Here is a 17,690-nt window from a genome sequence, read left to right on the forward strand (position 1 = left end):
TTCCTCTCACTGAGGCGTGCAGGAGAACCCTCCGCAGTGTTCCAGTGGAACCTCGAAAAGCTGTTTGGATCTGCAGCTATAGAGGCGCTTGAGCGCACAGTCCAAGCCAGAAAGACTCGCCAGCAGCTATCCGTGCTTCAAAGGAGTGTGCCTCCACCTAGCAGGCCTAGAGGTTCTTCAGCTGCCCCACAGCACAGCTCTCACCCACAGGCTCACCCTTATGGCTACCTCAGGTCTCAGCGCCCACATCCAAAGCCTGCTCAGCAGCAGGCACAGGCCTTTCGGGCCCCTGAGCGACAGCCCTCGGGGCAACCTCAGGTCTCATATTCTGCCCGTCGTTCCCCCAGAGCCTTTAGAGAGGCTGGGGGACCAGGTGCTGAGGGTGCACACCACAGACAGTTTCTGCGGTTTGCTTTCCAAGGGCGTTGTTTTCAGTTGAGGGTGCTCCCATTCGGCCTCTCCCTTTCCACACGGGTGTTCACCAGGTTTGTGGCGGCAGCCTTCTCACCCCGGCAGTCGCGGGGCATGAAGATCCTGCCATATCTGTTCGCAATCCCAGTCACAGTCTCAGATTTTTCCGACACTACAGAGGGTTCCATAGCAGGGTCACAGACTGCTGTTGGTAGCCCCTTTCTGGCCAGGGAGAACATGGTTTCCACTGCTGCACAGGCTCTTCAGCAGTTTACCACAGCGCCTTCCTGACAAGCAGGATCTCCTGTCTCAGTTGCAGGGCCAGATCTGGCATCCCAACCCTTGTTGCCAGCAGCTATGGTTCTGGCCGCTGCAGGGCCCAATCCCATGCTGACAGAGTGTTCAGACAATGTCTGCAACAACATACTGAACGCCAGGGCGCCTTCTACCCGGGCGCAGTATGACAATAGGTGGCAGCTGTTTACGGCATGGTTCTCAGACAGGGCTGAGGACCCTTTGTCCTTGCCTCCTTTTGAACCCCTGGCTCAGGCGGAGCTGAAGTGGGTCTCTACTAAAACTTCCTTTCTCCTCGCCATCACGTCAGCGAAGCGCTTCGGGGAGCTTCAGGCTCTGTCCGTGAGTGACTCATGTCTGAGGTGGAACTCAGACAGGGTTTACCCTGTGGCCGAATCCAGCTTTTCTCCCGAAGGTACTGTCATCGTCAAACCTCAACCAACCTGTCCGCCTGGCACAATGTATCTCCTCGGAGGTAAAAACTGCTGTGTCCTGTGCGTGCTCTGAGAGCGTATGTAGCTGCGACCGCAGGCATTAGAAGGTCGGACCAGCTCTTCCTCTGCTCTGGTGGTCCTAGGAGGGGCTGTGCTCTCTCCAAGCAGCGATTGGATATCACCTATGCATATAAAGGAGGTGGTCACACCCTGCCATAAGGGGTCAGGTGCCACTCTACCAGGGCTGTCTCAACATCATGGGCTGCCCTGCGGGGCATGCCCATGGAAGACATCTGTGATGCAGAATCATGGACATCACCATGTACCTTTTCCAGGTTTTACCGGTAGGCCATTGCCACTCCCCATCCGTTGGCCGTGGTCCTGTTGCCCGACTCTGCTGTTTCCTCTCAATGAGGTATGTGTTGGAGTTCCTCGTGACCTTGTTGGTATGAGTCATCCAGTGCTTGAAGCACCGGTCAGTAAGAATGAAATAGAATGATAGTTACGTATGTAACTACGGTTCTATGAATCCTGGATGACTGCCAGAGTGCTCCGTCACTCAGAATCCTTGTGTACTCGCGAGAAGATTCTGCAGGAACCGATCCTCTGATGTCACCGGAAGATATAGGCTGTCGGGAGCTCATCAGGGGTCCCAGGTGACTTTGTTGGTATTAACACTCGACCTGAGCATGCGCGAGATGGAACGTTCAGTGCTTGAAGCACCGTCATCCAGGATTCATAGAACCGTAGTTACATAAGTACCGATCTAATTATTGTTTGATTATCCGAGATTAGCATCACATTGTCGGTACGTCTGGTGAAAATGAGTCGTGGCTCGACATGGAGCAGCAGGAGCGACAGGTCACGGAATGTATATTGGATATTTGGAGAGACACCCATAAAACTTATGCTGGTAAACAAACATAAAAACGCTGATGCATATAACACAATCAGCACCAGGATGAGGGAGAAGTAGTTCTACCGGTCCGCACCTGTATGAAACAAATCAATATCAGCACGAGTGCAGCCCGCTGGATATCCATGATTATTTGCTTTCACTGGCGCTTTTCCCCCCCTTTTTCTTCACTGCTGTACCCCGCCCCCGAAATTTTTATCCAATGATTTAACGGTCTTTGCACACATTTGCGTTGTTGACAAAGAAAATTGCAATGTAAAAAGGAACCGCACCAAACCATAGAATAAACATTGTGCTTTAGTCTTGACCAAAGAGAGCGAATTAAAGGACTATCTTGGTGTTAATACGCCCTTATAGGGTCCTCTCTCTCTCTCTCTCTCTCTCTCTCTCTCTCTCTCTCTCTCTCTCTCTCTCTCTCTCTCTCTCTCTCTCTCTCTCTCTCTCTCTCTCTCTCTCTCTCTCTCTCTCTCTCTCTGTGCTGTCAGTTAAACGCGTTATTAACGGCGTTAACGCAAACCAATTTTAACGGCGCTAATATTTTTATCGCGCGATTAACGCAATTTATTTATTAATTATTTTTTTTGAGTTAACTGAGTGAGTTAACTATGACATTAATGTGATTAATCGTGATTAAATATTTTAATCGCTTGACAGCACTAATATATATATAGATAGACGTAGTAGCAAATTCTGTACAGAAACTGATTATTACATGTTTTTCTGTTTAACTTTTATTTGTTGAGTAAATAAAGAAAATTATAATTTTTCTGTTGGTCATATCTATTGCATAAACATACCCTTATAGTCTTTGTTCCTCTACAGAAAATAACATAATATAGTGCACTTTCAGGGAGACTTTGGCCTAACACATTCAGCCAGTTGGAACAGAAGAACACACCAGAATAGGTCTGTTTAGTAAGAAGGATTTGATGCCGCATTCCTACACTTACTTGGAAGTAATCCAAGTATTCAGAATACAATACTCAGATTGAGTAATGTAACGTAACACGTTACAAATTACATTTTTGGGCATGTATTCTGTTTTCTGCAACTGGATACATTTTAAAATATCCTTCCCAACACTGTATGTTGGACACCGGCCGCTGTTTGGACTGCCGGGGGTTAAACCGGTGTAATCCTCTGATTTCAGACTTCACCACGGTAGCATTTCAGTACAACAATCAACGTGGTTTGAGGTTTAGGATTTGGTTCAAGAGTTTGATTGGTTTTAGGGTTTGGTTTAAGGGTGAGGTAGAGGATGGTTAAATGGTTTGGTTTTATAGTTTAGTTTAATTTATAGGGTTTGGTTTTAGAGTTTAGTTTAAGTTATATGGTTTGGTTTTAGGTAGGCTTATGTTTGGTTATAGGGTTTGATTTTGATTCAGTCCCAGGACGGCCCCTTACAATTCAGGGGAAGGTAAAGTTCAGACAGTGTTTGCCATGGTCGACGCCAGGGAAAAACTAGGAGGCATGCAGAAACTTTCTGATTTTGCATGTCGTTTCTTAAAGTCTATTGCAAAGTGCACTCACTACTTAAAATGAAATGCTGTAAATCGTTCACGTAAAATAGCTTACATTTCACCCTCTGGTTCAGCTGCTTCCACCTTCAGCGACATACGCCTACATACACACACAACGTGTTTATACTCAAAGAAAATAAGCTTAACTGGCAAATAATAACAAATAAACTGTAAAAATTGTGAATGTTGTCCTGAGTATTAAGTGATTTTAAAATTAGCTTGATTTATATTTTAGGCATTTATTAAATGTGCAAAACATAGCAGAAAGGCACATTCCTGTTATTCTTCAGAGATGAAAGGAATTTGTAAAATGTATGAAAATAATGTTGTACGATACATCCATCCCTGCTGCAATACATTACATTTCTAGGCTTTCACCCAGTCATCTGAAAAAGGGGCCTGACACAACAATCTGATGTTCCCGTCAATATCATTATTTTGGTGCTCGTTGTAAAAGTAAACTCCTACCTCCTCCAATTCACGCCGAGCCCCACATCACAGTATGGCAACATTCAGCGCTGTTTTTAACCTTTGACACTTTTACGGTTGCCAGTTTTCAACTTGATGCACAGTGAAATGTATATAGAACTCCAATAACTGCTTGCCAGGTACCTCCACCCCAAAGATAAAAGCTATGAATAGAGGAACACAATGGCACTGAAGCATACAGAGGAACCCCCGCAAAAATACCCCTTGAGGCCGTTTGTTGTTCTGCTTTTTTCAGCGTCCCTTAAAATCTCCTCAATCCATGTCACGTGATCACTCTCCTCACGTACCTGCTTGATGGCGCGGAACAGCTGGCCGTAGCAGTACACGATGACCATGAAGGGAAGCACCAGGCAGGCCACAAACAGGCACACGATGTAGGAGATGTTGTTGGTGGTCTTGGCCGTCCAGTCCACCGAGCAGGTGGTCCCGGGCCCCTCGGGGCCGTACCGGCTCCAACCGAAGAGCGGGGGGAGGGTCCAGAGCAGGGAGTAGGCCCAGGACAGGACGATGCCCAGGGACACCTTGCGGTAGTTGGATGCGTCGGCCTCAGTGGGGCCCATCATGGTGCTGTAGCGCTCGTAGGAGAGCACGGCCAGAGAGATCAGAGACACAATGCCTGAGGAGAGAGAAGAAGCAGAGGGTGGAGAGGTGAGGTCACAGACACGATGCCGGAGAAGAGGGAGCAGAGGGAGGTAAGGTCAAAGACGCGACGCCTGAGGAGCACATTTCTTATGTGGTTGTCATTGAAATTACATTGTGTTAATCTCTCTCTCTCTCTCTTATTTTCTCAATAACTGCAGAGGGGAAAAAGGAAATCAAAATAAGTGATCTGGTAGGTGGTTTGTAAAGAGCCTCACAGAACGGTGTTATGAGTTACAAATCCACTCAACGTGGATGACAGGCACCTCTGAAATGCAATATGAAATGAAAAGGCGAAAGCTTCTAAGGAGTTTCAAAGAGGTTTGTCTGTTTTTCCTCTCCTCAACCACATTTATTATTTATTTTTCCCTTTTGTTCACTTCTTGCTCACCACTCCCTAAAATCCACCCTTATTCTCTCTCTCTCTTCAAGGGTCTCTCCCGCTCTCTTTGTCATTTCATGATCACTCTTTCCATTTCCCCCTTCATCTATTTGCCTATGTTTCCATGTCTCTCATTCTGTCATCCTAGCCATTAAGGAGCAGGTATTTACATTAACACTTGACAACAATTTGTCATAAGAAGGTGAAACAATATATCGCTGTCGGTACAGTAAGGATGTTCATAGAACCAAGTGCAAAGGACTAACCACCCCTGTTAACCCATTCCCCGTACACAACAAGGATAGCTAGGTTTAGATGCTACCCAGGTACTATAACTAAGTGCGACAGAGAATAAGTGTGTACATTAAGTGCCACGACGAACAACATCAAATAAGTAGGAGGGGTATGTTAACCACAACACTCGCCTGCCCTAACCCTATCCCACAGCCTACTACGTCCAACTGCTGCATATCCAAATCAAACCTGGCTTCATATTAAAAACAAGGGGTTGTCATCTGGTTGTAAACAGCCAACTTGTTTTTGTCTCAAGACAAGAGGCACCTACCGACACACCCTCGATGTCCGCCAACAGCGTGGGAGAATCAGATGCCATTTTTACACTGCCAAGCTGGTACGGTCACGGCTTGGCACACCCTGCAGTTTCACTTTCTTCCCTGTGTAAAACCGCAGGGGTATATTCCCCCTTCGTCAAGGAGCTGGCTTTCTTGGCTCATTGGAGCAGGAGGGACCACGCACAGAGAATAGACCTCTTTAGAATAATTTGCATACTCAGAATGTTTTATTATTATTTTAATCAAGCCACTCGAATGCAAGAATGAGTAGACTAAATATCAGTGTAGGCTACATTATAACTATAAGTACAAAAATGGCAACATATTCGTTAATTAGCTCACTTTTTTATCCCGACGAAAGCCTCGTAAGGAAAGACCCTTTGCTGCTTTCTCATAGATCGCACCATCTTTCAAAGTCCTGGTTAAATGCGACTTTATCGTCTTCTCTCCTATGATGGTCACTAGCTCACGGATTTTCACAGTCTCTTTAGTTAGAATATAAATACTCATGTTAATGTCGCTGTTGTAGAGACAACCCAGCAACACCTCTTCCCAAGTCCCGCCCCTGGAACCGTCTAATCTCATTTACATGAAAATGAAACCCCCAATATGTGTAAGGAACGAGAGGGTAAATTGGGGTGCGAAATCAAATTGGTAATTACCTTGGTCAGTGGAAACGCGATACCATGATGGGAAAAAAGCAGGTATGAGACGGGCATATTTGGCAGTGTAAAAACGACAAGAGATAGAAGGAGATTAGAGATTAGAGAGAGGCAGTGTCTGTCCGTCTGTTTGTGTACGCTCACCCTAGCGTGTGCCCTGGTGATGGTAAACCACCATGAGCGCTGCTCCACTGTGTGGAAGTCAGCATGTCTCTCTGTGTGCGGTACCACCAGTTGTCTCCAGGGAGCAGGCCTCTGTGTACCTCTAGACCAGGGCCTCACACTTTGTGTCTGTTGCTACCAGTGGAGGCTACTCCAGTGAGGAGAGGGAAGAAGATCCTCCTTAACATTGTTAAAAGAAAAGAATGTAGGATGCCCAGACTACTGTAATGAATGAATGCCCTTAAATATGACTACTTTTATACCTTTGTACATGTAATGTTTGTTTCCCTGGGTAAAGGGACATTAGCACCCCCTATCGCCTATTGAAAATTCCTCCCTCAGCCTCCATTGACTCCCATTCACGGCAGTGCTGGCTGCAGGTGAATAACAGGGGGTTCAATGGGAGACAGGCCTCTGATAGGGTGTGACTAGCTAAGGGATCTGAATCGCGCCAACTACTATTCACGAATAGGCTGGAGCTCTGGCTACACTAAACCAATGGCTACGAGAACCAACGACACCGCTCAGTCGAATGCTTTGCTTCCAACGGGCGGTGCGCTACTGTTCGTTGAGGTACAGTGCGGCCCTGTTCACTTTTATTGTAGTGTAGTGTACCGAAATAAACGTGCTAATCCTACCTATTTTTCGACGCTCCTCCGTTGGGTTACCAAGCCACCTGAAAGGGTGAGAAAACGTGGCGCTACACACTCAGTTATTCTGAATTCATTTAAAAAATATCCCGTTTGGTATGACCAGGGCCTCGTTTCCCGATAACGATGGATCTTCGCTCGTACGATCATTCTCATGATGGATCTTGCGAACCATCATGAATTTCTTTGGAGCGTTTCCCGGAACTCCTCTTAGCATGAACGCGCGTTCACTGCACTCACGACGTTCGTAGGATTGTAACTGTCTACTGACATGGTGCTGAAATGGGCTCCGTACTGAGGGAGACGCAGGAATGTAGCAGGAAAATGGGGTTAAAAAGCATTAAAATATCTCCCCATCAAGGCCAACAGCAGAGTAGCCTACGAAAAGAATTGACTGCAATAATTTGAATGCTAAAGACATTAAAACGCAATTGATTAGGCCTAGGCCTTTTTACGCTTCCAAGCCGGTTCGGTTGCAGCTTGGCACGCCCGGCGATTTCACCTTCTTATCTCAAGTTTGCCCGCGCCGTGACGAACTCCCGGTCGTCACGGCGCAGGCTTTCTTGGTCCACTGGAAAAGGCGGGGCTGCGCACGGAGCCTAGACCTCTTTAGAGTAATTTGTATTATTGCATACTCCCTGCATAAAGTATGCAGGGAGCTACAATATATATATATATATATATATATATATATATATATATATATATGTGTGTATATATGTGTGTGTGTGTGTGTTTACATCTAAAGCCTTCAATACAAGTGAAAATGCTATTGAGAGGATGCAGGGATCCCATGTTCATAATGGAAGACTGCACAGCTGTAACACTAGGGGATCACATTAATTCTCACAAATCAAATTTGGGACAAAAAAGTCCAGAAGATGTCTGTTGATATGCGGTCTTGGCTTCGATCGGTCAGAAAGGAAAACAAGCAAATGACATTTAGGCAACTGGGACATGTAACCAGACTACCTTCTGCTAGAAGAGTGAACAGGTCCTTTAACCAGACTACCTTCTGTTAGAAGAGTGAACAGGTCCTTTAACCAGTCTACCTTCTGTTAGAAGAGTGAACAGGTCCTTTAACCAGTCTACCTTCTGTTAGAAGAGTGATCAGGTCCTTTAACCAGACTACCTTCTGGCTCTAGAAGAGTGACCAGCTAATATTGGCTTGAGGGACAAGGCCCGGCCGGAGGTCCCTGATGCAAGGTTCTTCTAAAGTGCTAACGTTTTTTTGGCAGAAAATTGCAAATTATTTAATCAAAACTAGAAATTTTCGTTTATTGGTGTATTTTTTACATTCAATTGAAAAACGCATGAATCGATAAATTCTCGGACGTTTTTCTGCGCACGAGGGTGCCAGGTCCCAGGGTGGAGAAGTTAAAACTGACCAGAGGTCGCGTTAACCGACAAATGTCCGTCATTGACGGATACTTTTTAACTATGACGGAAAAATCTGAAGGCAGTCCGTCATTTTGACGGATTTTACAATGACCATTACCAATAATAAACATAAGAATAAAAATCACAATTGAAGTAACAGGCAAGTTGTGACAGTTTTCTTACTCTACATAAGCTTCATTGCCGACACCAACTTTCAAACTGAGCCGAAGTTACGGCAGTTCTGGTGTTCAGTGGGTCGATACATTGTAGCCAGCTGAGCAAGTGTTCAGCTCCATCGCGCTCAAATCCATGCTCCGATTTAAAACCATTAGCACAGTCTGAGATGTAGCCTAGGCTGCAGTAGGCTAGGCTATCTACCTATGTAGCTATGTTTCAGTAGGCTGTTTCCCCTTCTCAATCTTCTGCAGAAAACATGTAATTTTGCAGAGATGCATTGAGCCGTATGTGTCACTTCGCTGTCACCTGTGCGTGATCAGTGCTGTTATTGTTAAGGACGCTTAGGATCACGGCTGCTCGAATATCTGCGATCATTTTAATGAAAGTACAGGCAAACCAACATTTAGGCTTACATAGTGCAGGGGGTGGTTAAACTTAAAATTATCACACACATCTAATTATCCTACGGCAGAATCCGATGGCCGTCCGTTACTTTGAAAGATAGACTAATGAATCGCTACCGGTAGCCTTCACGCCCGACCTGTTGTTGGCGTGCTCGTGCATATTAATTATCTATTTATTAGCTGTCATCTCTTTCATCGCTCGTGAATTCGTTGTCTATCCGGATAGAGCATACGGTCAGCATCACAAGTTACGATCAGCATTACGATCACAGCCCTTCCTGAAAAAAAATCTGTGTTACGATTTGGTGTAGCAAGATGTCACGGCAGCTAAGTGTAAAAGGATTTTTTAAAAAGCCCAGCTCCGCTGGTCTTGAGAGAGGAGAGAAGAGAGGGAGCGATGTGCTGGAGGATGATGAAGAAGGGGGGCCTGCAGTAACGGCTGTTCTGTCAGCGGCACCGGCAGCAAAAGCAACAAGCGGGAAGGAGGTCAGGCGGGAGTACAGGGTTCAGTGGGAGAGGGAGTTTACTTGGCTGAGGGCAGAAGGAAGCAAAATGTTTTGTGACATCTGCAGGAGAGCAAAAGCCAACAATGGATTTGTTAAGGGCTGCACGACGATGCAGAAATCGGCCCTCAATGACCACAAAAGCAGCCACAGCCACATCGAATCCTGCGCGGTGGTCAATCAGAGTGTGCAGATGGAGAAGCACGTCGACAAATCCCAGGTTGCCTGTAACAAGGCACTAAAAACACAACTTAAGGTTGTGTTACACATGGCCAATACAAGTACACCTAGCCATCAGTATCCCAAACTGATTCACCTCTTACAGTCTGCTGGGTGTCCAAACTTGAGTGCACACACGTACACTCACCATGACACAGTCATGCAGCGACCGTAACCTCTGCCATTGATGACCGCATCGCAAACAGCAGATACGTGGGTGTGATAGTTGATGAAACCACTAACATAACTGTTGAGAAAAGGCTGATAACATACCTAACACTTCAACAGAATGGGGAGCCAGAAACAGTGTTCATTGGCAACTATGCCATACCCTCTGGCACTGCCGAATGCATCACAGCGAAAATAAAAGATGTGCTTTCAGGTCGTGGTGTAGCGATGTCTCGGGTTGTTGGGTTGGGAAGTGATGGGGCAAATGTGATGGTGGGACGAAAAAACGGAGTCGCACAACAGCTGCGCCAGAATGACTGTCCCTACATCATAAACATTCATTGTGGTGCGCACAGGACGGCACTGGCAGCCCGAGACGCATCAAAGGCGGTGCGTGAAATAGATGCTTATGTCACCACCGTCAACAACATCTCCACGTTCTACAAGAATTCCCCCATCCGAACACATAGACTGAATGAACTCCAAAAAGAAATGGAGGATCACGACTTGCTGAGTCTGAAGCAGCCATCTGCTACGCGCTGGCTGTCCCTGGAGAGGGCAGTTAAGGGCGTACGGGCAAATTGGGTTGCTCTGGTGCTGGAGCTCGAGGAGGAGGAAGCCGTGAGAGACTGTCCGGTAGCGAAGGGTCTGAGGAGGCAGCTCCAGAAGTTCACATTCCCTGCCCTGACACACCTCCTCACTGACGTGCTATCTGTGGTCAACAGGATGAACCTCACTTTCCAAAAAGAGGACGTCAACATATCCTCCATCCAGCCAGTGGTCAACATGACACTTGCCAGCCTGGATGACCTGATAAGTGAGCCAGGTGTGGCGGAGAGAAAGTTCAAAGAGGCGTCACAGGACGGCAGATTCTGTGGCATCACCCTCACGCAGCCAAATGCTCAGGCCTTCTCCAATCTGCGCTCCCAATACCTGGCAGAGATCACCAAGTCAGTAAAAAAAAGATTCCCCGAAGAGCATCTGGGAATCATCGCAGATCTCGACACCGTGCTCAACGCCTCGCGCTATCCTACAGCTGACAGCGCGTTGAAGACCCACGGACTAGAGGCATTGGAGCGCGTCTGTGCCCACTACGGGTCACCGCGGGGTGCAGCTGCACCACTGGTTGAGAATGACCGCATGCAGAGGGATTTTCTCCCGATGAAGAGAGTGCTGGCAGGGTCGGGAAATCCCTCGTTCAGGGGCTCCTGTCGGCTGCTCATCACTTCGCCAGGGGAAATGTTTCCCGATTTTAGAGCGCTTGCTGAAGTGGCGCTGGTTATCCCAGTGTCAAGTGTTGCAGCTGAGCACGGATTCAGCCTTCAAAATAACATAAAAACCGCCACGAGAAGTCGTCTGTCGGAGGCAAAGACGCAGCATCTAATGACAATCGCCTCGGCAGCAGTATCCATCGATACGTTTGATTTCAAGCAAGCAAGCATACTTTTCAAATCCATGCGGGCAAGAAGGAAAGTTTGAGCTGCCTACAGAAGATTACCAAGAATTATAAGTGGACTGTTCATTTTCACTATAATTGTCTTCGTTCAGCTAAAAATAGCCCATTACAGCCCATACATCGTTCTATGTTAAGGCACAACAGCCGCAATGTTTTAAAAGCGGAAAAATCGAGTTCTCACCGTCAGAAAGAAATGCATAAATAAATTATTAATTATTATTGAAACACGCTTGTTCTGTGAATTATTTTTTTTAATGAAAATAAGTCAATAAAAACAAGTGAGGCTATTGAATATAAGCATTATAGCTTAGGCCTAGGCCTATATTACCATTTAAAAGTTAAAATAAAATGACAGATAATAATGGACATTGACAGATTTTTTACGACCCTGTCCGTCAAAATGACGGACAATGAAAAAGTCTAGCGCAACCTCTGAAACTGACCAATGTGTTTTCGTGGTTCATGTCTTCATGTTAGGATTAGTACTGTGGACGCCTGAAACACAAATGATGACGTCATCGCCTCCCCACCAGCTGGGCGACATTAGAGCATTGAATCACTGGGGATCAAGCAGCGAAGCTGCGAGACAACCTATTGTTTCGTATGAATTCCTATTATTATTATTTTACCTCCATGGGAGTCTATGGCAGCCCATAGAACGCCTTGGTGATAAGTTGTGAAATTTAGTACACTGGTTCAGGACAGTCCCATCAGCCCATGAAGCAAATTTGAGGTCGCTAGCTCATCAGCTCTAGCGCCACCAACAGGTCAAAGTTGGACATGCATTCATGTTTATAACTTTCGACCCATTCATCCGATATTCACAAACAAGGTATCATTGAATTCCTTGATCCAAGCCGAGTGCAACTATAGCCAATCAAATTAATCCGCGAAGCCGCCAAACAGGAAGTGCCAATATCTCAGCAGCCCTTTGACATATCATAACCAAATTTAGCGACCGTCAACCTCTAGGGGGCGCTGTAATTAACAAAGATGTGTGTTAACTCTTCTCTCTTCACATGAGTATATTTCAATCAAATTTCCAATGTCTGGTGATACTATCAGACCACCCCATGTAGCTATTAAAATATTTCCAACATCAGAATTTGGCCGCCATGTTGAAAGTTGTCAAAATCAATAGTACATATCCACAGGACACAAATTATGTCCAATCATCATGAAACTTGCCATATATGATATTCAGACCAAGCTAAACAAATGTGCTACACAGCTTTTTCAGATTCAAAACCTTTTGGCCGTGACAGCCAATCAAACTTGACGGCAAAGACGCCAAACAGGAAGTATGCCTGTTCTCAGCATCTCTTTAACATATCATAGCCAAACTTAGTACATAGACTCATGACATGATTCTGGGGACATCCAAACAATTTGTTGACCTTTGACCTCAGGGGGACGTCAAACACGAAGTGAGCTCATTTCTCTGCAAGGCCTTATGCATCCAAACCAAACTTGGCTCACAGTCTTATGACCGTATCCTGATGATGGCCAAATAATTGGGCCTCATCAATGCCTGGGGGGGGGTTGTTAGCAGCAAGTCTATTCTGGCCCTTTCAAAGCAACTTCAATGTATTTTCATTGTGATAAACATTTCCTAATAACATCATGTAGCCACCTAACGGATTACGTCTGCCAGCAAAAATAGTTTATTGAGTCCCATTCTGCTTGACCCCCACATTGCTGCTCGCTATATTTATTATTTGTTTTTTATTTAGCCCCTTGGTAAATGTTATTACTAACTGAACATTGAAAAGTATTTCTGCTCAATCTAAAAGGTTTAACGTCTGCTATCTGCTCCTCGACTGAATGTTTGTATACAGCGTATCAGCGCCTTCAATATGTTCTACAGCGTTTCTACTTGTCCCTGTACTATTACCCCAATAGATAGTTGCAGTCTACATGGGCGAAAACATAGTTTTCACCCATGTAGACGGGACCTAACTCATATGTGTATACATTCCAAAAAGCATTTATAAATCCTTCTTTGAGCATTCATTAATATTGCGCAGATTTGATTGCAGTGCTTCACGCAGCGTGAAGGCAACAACAAAGTGTTAATAACAATGGATCCCGAGTTCCTATACTAGGCATTATGATGGCGGTCCTCTGCGTAGTGCAGTGATGTCTAGTTAGTAGAGATCAACGGATGAGCTGCAATGTCATCCCGAGTTCCGCGTCCAGACAAAAAGCCTGTTGGCTCGCTAAAATGTCCAACCACTATGAAATGTCCCCTGTTGTCAGCGAACATAGCCAACATGGTCTTATTATAGCCCGATCATTAACTAAAAGCCACATCGAAAGAATAAAGCATCCAGCATATCATTTCAACAATGTGTGAGGGCATATGCAGCAGGGATGATCGCACAGTGGAATGCTTATGGAAAACCAGCGGAAGAGCGCTGGGCGGAGATTTCAGAAAAATATAATTTGTCAGTTTGCCGTTCGTCTCGTCAATATGTTAACCTACATATTTATTTATTTACTTATTTATTTCAACTGCGAACCGCCCGCAATTCATCCAAGTATTATTTTTTTCAAGCCATCCACCCAACCCGTGGATTATCCACGGTGTCCGGATATGACCGCCAACCGCGCATCTCTACTAGTCTTTACTTTACTAGTTTGTTCTTTACTAGTTAGTAAACACGTGTGCTCCAGCAGTTTGTGGGATTCCCTCCATGTCAACAATGGAGACGAAAAAAGGGTAGATCGCAAGCATGTCACATTACAAGACCTTGTCTCATCGCCGACGTTTCTAAATCGTGTACCACTCGCAAATTTGTCTGCGACGAACGAATCGGGGCAAAATCGGGTGAAATCGTGTAGTCTGAACCAGCCATAAGCAAGCAGCAGCAGCAGCGCCATTGTGCGAATTCCCTACTAAACCAAACGAGACTCGTAATGGTAGGTAAAACAATACTTAATTAAAGCATGCAATTGTGAAAAAGAAAACATAAAGTGCTTGCATGATATTGAAGCCTACAGCGATCGTTAGTTAACTTGTATGGCAGTGCTCATTTCTTTACTCATGGGCCATGGCAACCCGATTGATACCTGCTGCAGTACTCTGATTGGCTGAATCATTGAGAACGTTTTAGACTCAATCAATATAAGGCCGCGGGGAGACGGAGCACTGTTCTTTTGTATAGTAACAATATTTGGCCAAAACATTACTAAGAAACGAAATACTTCATCAATACAGGCAAAAAAAAAGATATATATATTTATTTTCTTCACGATAAGTGGAGTGGCCATTATTGGCCCCGCGGCCACATAGGTTCCGGCGCCTATGTATCTGTGGTTGTGTCTCATGGCAGCAAATTGTATTCGATGAGAAGTCGAACCAGTACTTTCTCGACCTTGCAGTCATTTAAAAACAGAGCTCCACTCAAAGTACAACTCAATTTCCGAGCGATGATCCAGCTGCGCCTCGGTCATCAAGAGTAGTTAAGAGACAGACAAATACAGAGCTCTTTGTTAATGCTACCACTAAAAATTCTTCATCGTAATTCTCTCTCTCTCTCTCTCTCTCTCTCTCTCTCTCTCTCTCTCTCTCTCTTTAATCACTCTCTCTCTCTCTCTCTCTTTAATCACTCATTCAAAACCAATGAAAGGGTTAATCATCCCATTGTGTAAACACAGACTCCACTAACTCTATCTGGATGCCAAAAGAGTTGAGCATAGATCTTCTGAAAGGGCTTGAGACCAAGTCCCCTGCACGCCGGAGGACGTGTGATACAGAAAGTGAAAAAAAAACTGAAATTGCAGAGACAGAGAGAAAGAGAAAGACAGAGCTAGAGCGGTAGGTAAGTAGATAGATACATCGATACATCGGTAGATTGATCGATAGAGCATACAAAGCCAAAGCAAGGTGAGTGATTAATGACTTAAGAAACATGAAAATATTTTTTTTGGTTGAGGTAAAAAAATATCATTGCGGCGGTTATGACATGAACCCCACAGCAGTGGAGAGACGACTCCGGACGTTATCAGGACTAAATACTCTTATTATAACTCTGAGTATTTAATCCTAAGTAGATGAGCCTGCTGCATATCAGCGTAAAGCCTCGAACATTGAGGGGTATCATCGAAGCTTTGCATCAACAGAGAGGGTCCGAGCGAGGGGCGCTACGCCCTTGATGAAGGAGGAGGAGCCTTTAGGCAGTGACGGACTGGGATCAATAAACGGCCCTGGCATTTGCACCCACCAGCGGCCCGCGCGCGCAACTTGCAGATACAACTTTTCACGCAGGGGGGAAAAAAACGCACTTTTGATAGCTACAGTGAGGTGAACTTAAACTTAAATGCGTTAAACAACTGCACCAAAACATGGACATATCAATGCACATCCCCAATGCATAAAAGATGAATAGATCAACAGAGCCGGCCGCTCCATAATAAAAACATGTCTTACCGTCTTGCAGTTAAAAAAGTATGCTACAAAAGAGCTTGCTCTTCTCAGCAACCCCGTATGCTTATAAATACTGCTTCTGGTGTTTGTGGATACAAACGAAATTCATCGTGCTCGTATCGGTCGATGTGATCATGCGGTGATAATGCTACCAGTGAGGAGCTATAAAGCAGTGATTCTGTGGGACCCCTCAAAATAAGCATCCATAAGTTAAAATCTGTTGAAAATGTTTAGGCATATGCAACATGAGGAACAATGAGGAATTTATTAATGACAAACAATCAACACAACTTCCAATGTGCTGTTCTACCCTGAAAACGAACAATAATATCCATCCACAGGCACAACCTGGGAAACCAAGACCCAGTCTGCACCCACCGCAACGACCATCTCTCATCCATCGCAAACCACCCCACAACAACCCAGCGCATCCCATTATACAAACCACCCCACAACAACCCAGTGCATCACAGTAGACCAAACACCTCACAACAACCCAGTGCATCCCAGTATACAAACCACCTCACAAGAACCCAGTGCATCCCAGTATAAACACACCCTCCCACTCCAAACCAAACTTTTGCGACCTACCGAACAGGGAGTTGGCGAAGCCGTACCACACGCAGCCTGCCCCGCCGATCAGCCAGCGGCCCTGCGTGCTTGCGGCGAAGCTGAAGGGCGTCCCGAGCAGGCACACCAGCAGGTCGCTGAGTGCGATGTTAACCAGCAGCATGTTGATGGGAGAGCGCAGCAGCTTGTAGCGGCAGAACAGCACGAGCACCAGGAGGTTGGTGAGCAGCCCAAGCGTGCCAGTGACGCCCAGGCACACCGCCACCACCCGGTGCCCGGTCGGAGTGAGGCTGGTCCGGTACGCCCTCGTGTTCTCCAACTGAGCGCACAGCGCGCCGCCCGCACCGTCGCTCCCCGCGCAGCCGCTCAGGCTCGCGTTGGACGCGATCATCGCCAGCCTGTGCTTTTCCCGCTCAGTCAGCGCGCGGGAGCGTGGAGGTAGCAGGCTGCCGCTCGCGCAGAGAGTCTTTAAGATTTAATGCGGGCGATAACTTTAAGAAGATAAGCCTTATAAGTAGACAATAAGTACCTGCGAGACTGAGGAGATAAATAGCTCACTCTATAGCGGTGGTGGGATCAAAATAAAACAACGATGTAAAGCTGTGTTTTAAAGTGAGGAACAGGAGGACTTTTTCCTGTTCTGTGTTGATGTGTTTGGAAAGCCATCAATGGAAGAAATCAGAGTTTGGGTGGGCTGGGCTCCACCGTGTGGCGGCTCAGGTTCACGGGATACTGCGCTGTCTGAGGTACGGACACCCGACTGGTGTCTCCTCCAGTAGCGGTTCCTGGCCGAGCTCACCAGGGAGGCAAACTTGAACGCGCATTCATGAACGCGCGCAGTGCACCCGCACAAGCATGTCTTTAAGCGTATGCCTACACAATTTAAAAAACGCTGCGTGACGCGTCGTTTGGAGGCGAGAGGATAATAACTAAAATAAACTCGACACTTAACGTATCAGCAGAGTGCAAATGTGCAATGCTTCTAAACTTTTAATCAAACGTGCAGACAAAGTTCAACTTCATAAAGTTGAGTTCATTCATGGTGCGTGCGTGCTGCTTAAATGTAATGCATGGTAGCGTACAGGGTCAACGACACGTATCTTCCAATCATATAAATATAATATTGTGGAAATTGCATTGAATGGAAAGAAACAATTTCTCCTTGAGCACACGAATGCTTGACTCGTTTATTTCGTTAGAAAACCAAAACATTAAACTAACATTTAACGGGACAGCGATCCCTGAACAACCAA

General features: G+C 45.8%; 1 protein-coding gene across 1 annotated transcript in view; it reads right to left on the reverse strand.

Annotated features, from left to right (window-relative positions):
* LOC130387953 (vertebrate ancient opsin-like) overlaps positions 1 to 16,828 on the reverse strand; it is an 84,678-nt gene extending 67,850 nt beyond the window's left edge. The window contains exons 1-2 of the mRNA XM_056597246.1: positions 16,459 to 16,828; positions 4,352 to 4,680 (exon numbers count right to left, since the gene is read on the reverse strand). Of these exons, the coding sequence (XP_056453221.1) occupies positions 4,352 to 4,680; positions 16,459 to 16,828 (699 nt within the window). The remainder of the gene's footprint in view (positions 1 to 4,351; positions 4,681 to 16,458) is intronic.
* Between the last annotated feature and the right edge of the window lie 862 nt (positions 16,829 to 17,690).

The sequence above is a fragment of the Gadus chalcogrammus genome, chromosome 8 (assembly GCF_026213295.1).
Source record: "Gadus chalcogrammus isolate NIFS_2021 chromosome 8, NIFS_Gcha_1.0, whole genome shotgun sequence".
Lineage (NCBI taxonomy): Eukaryota > Metazoa > Chordata > Actinopteri > Gadiformes > Gadidae > Gadus > Gadus chalcogrammus.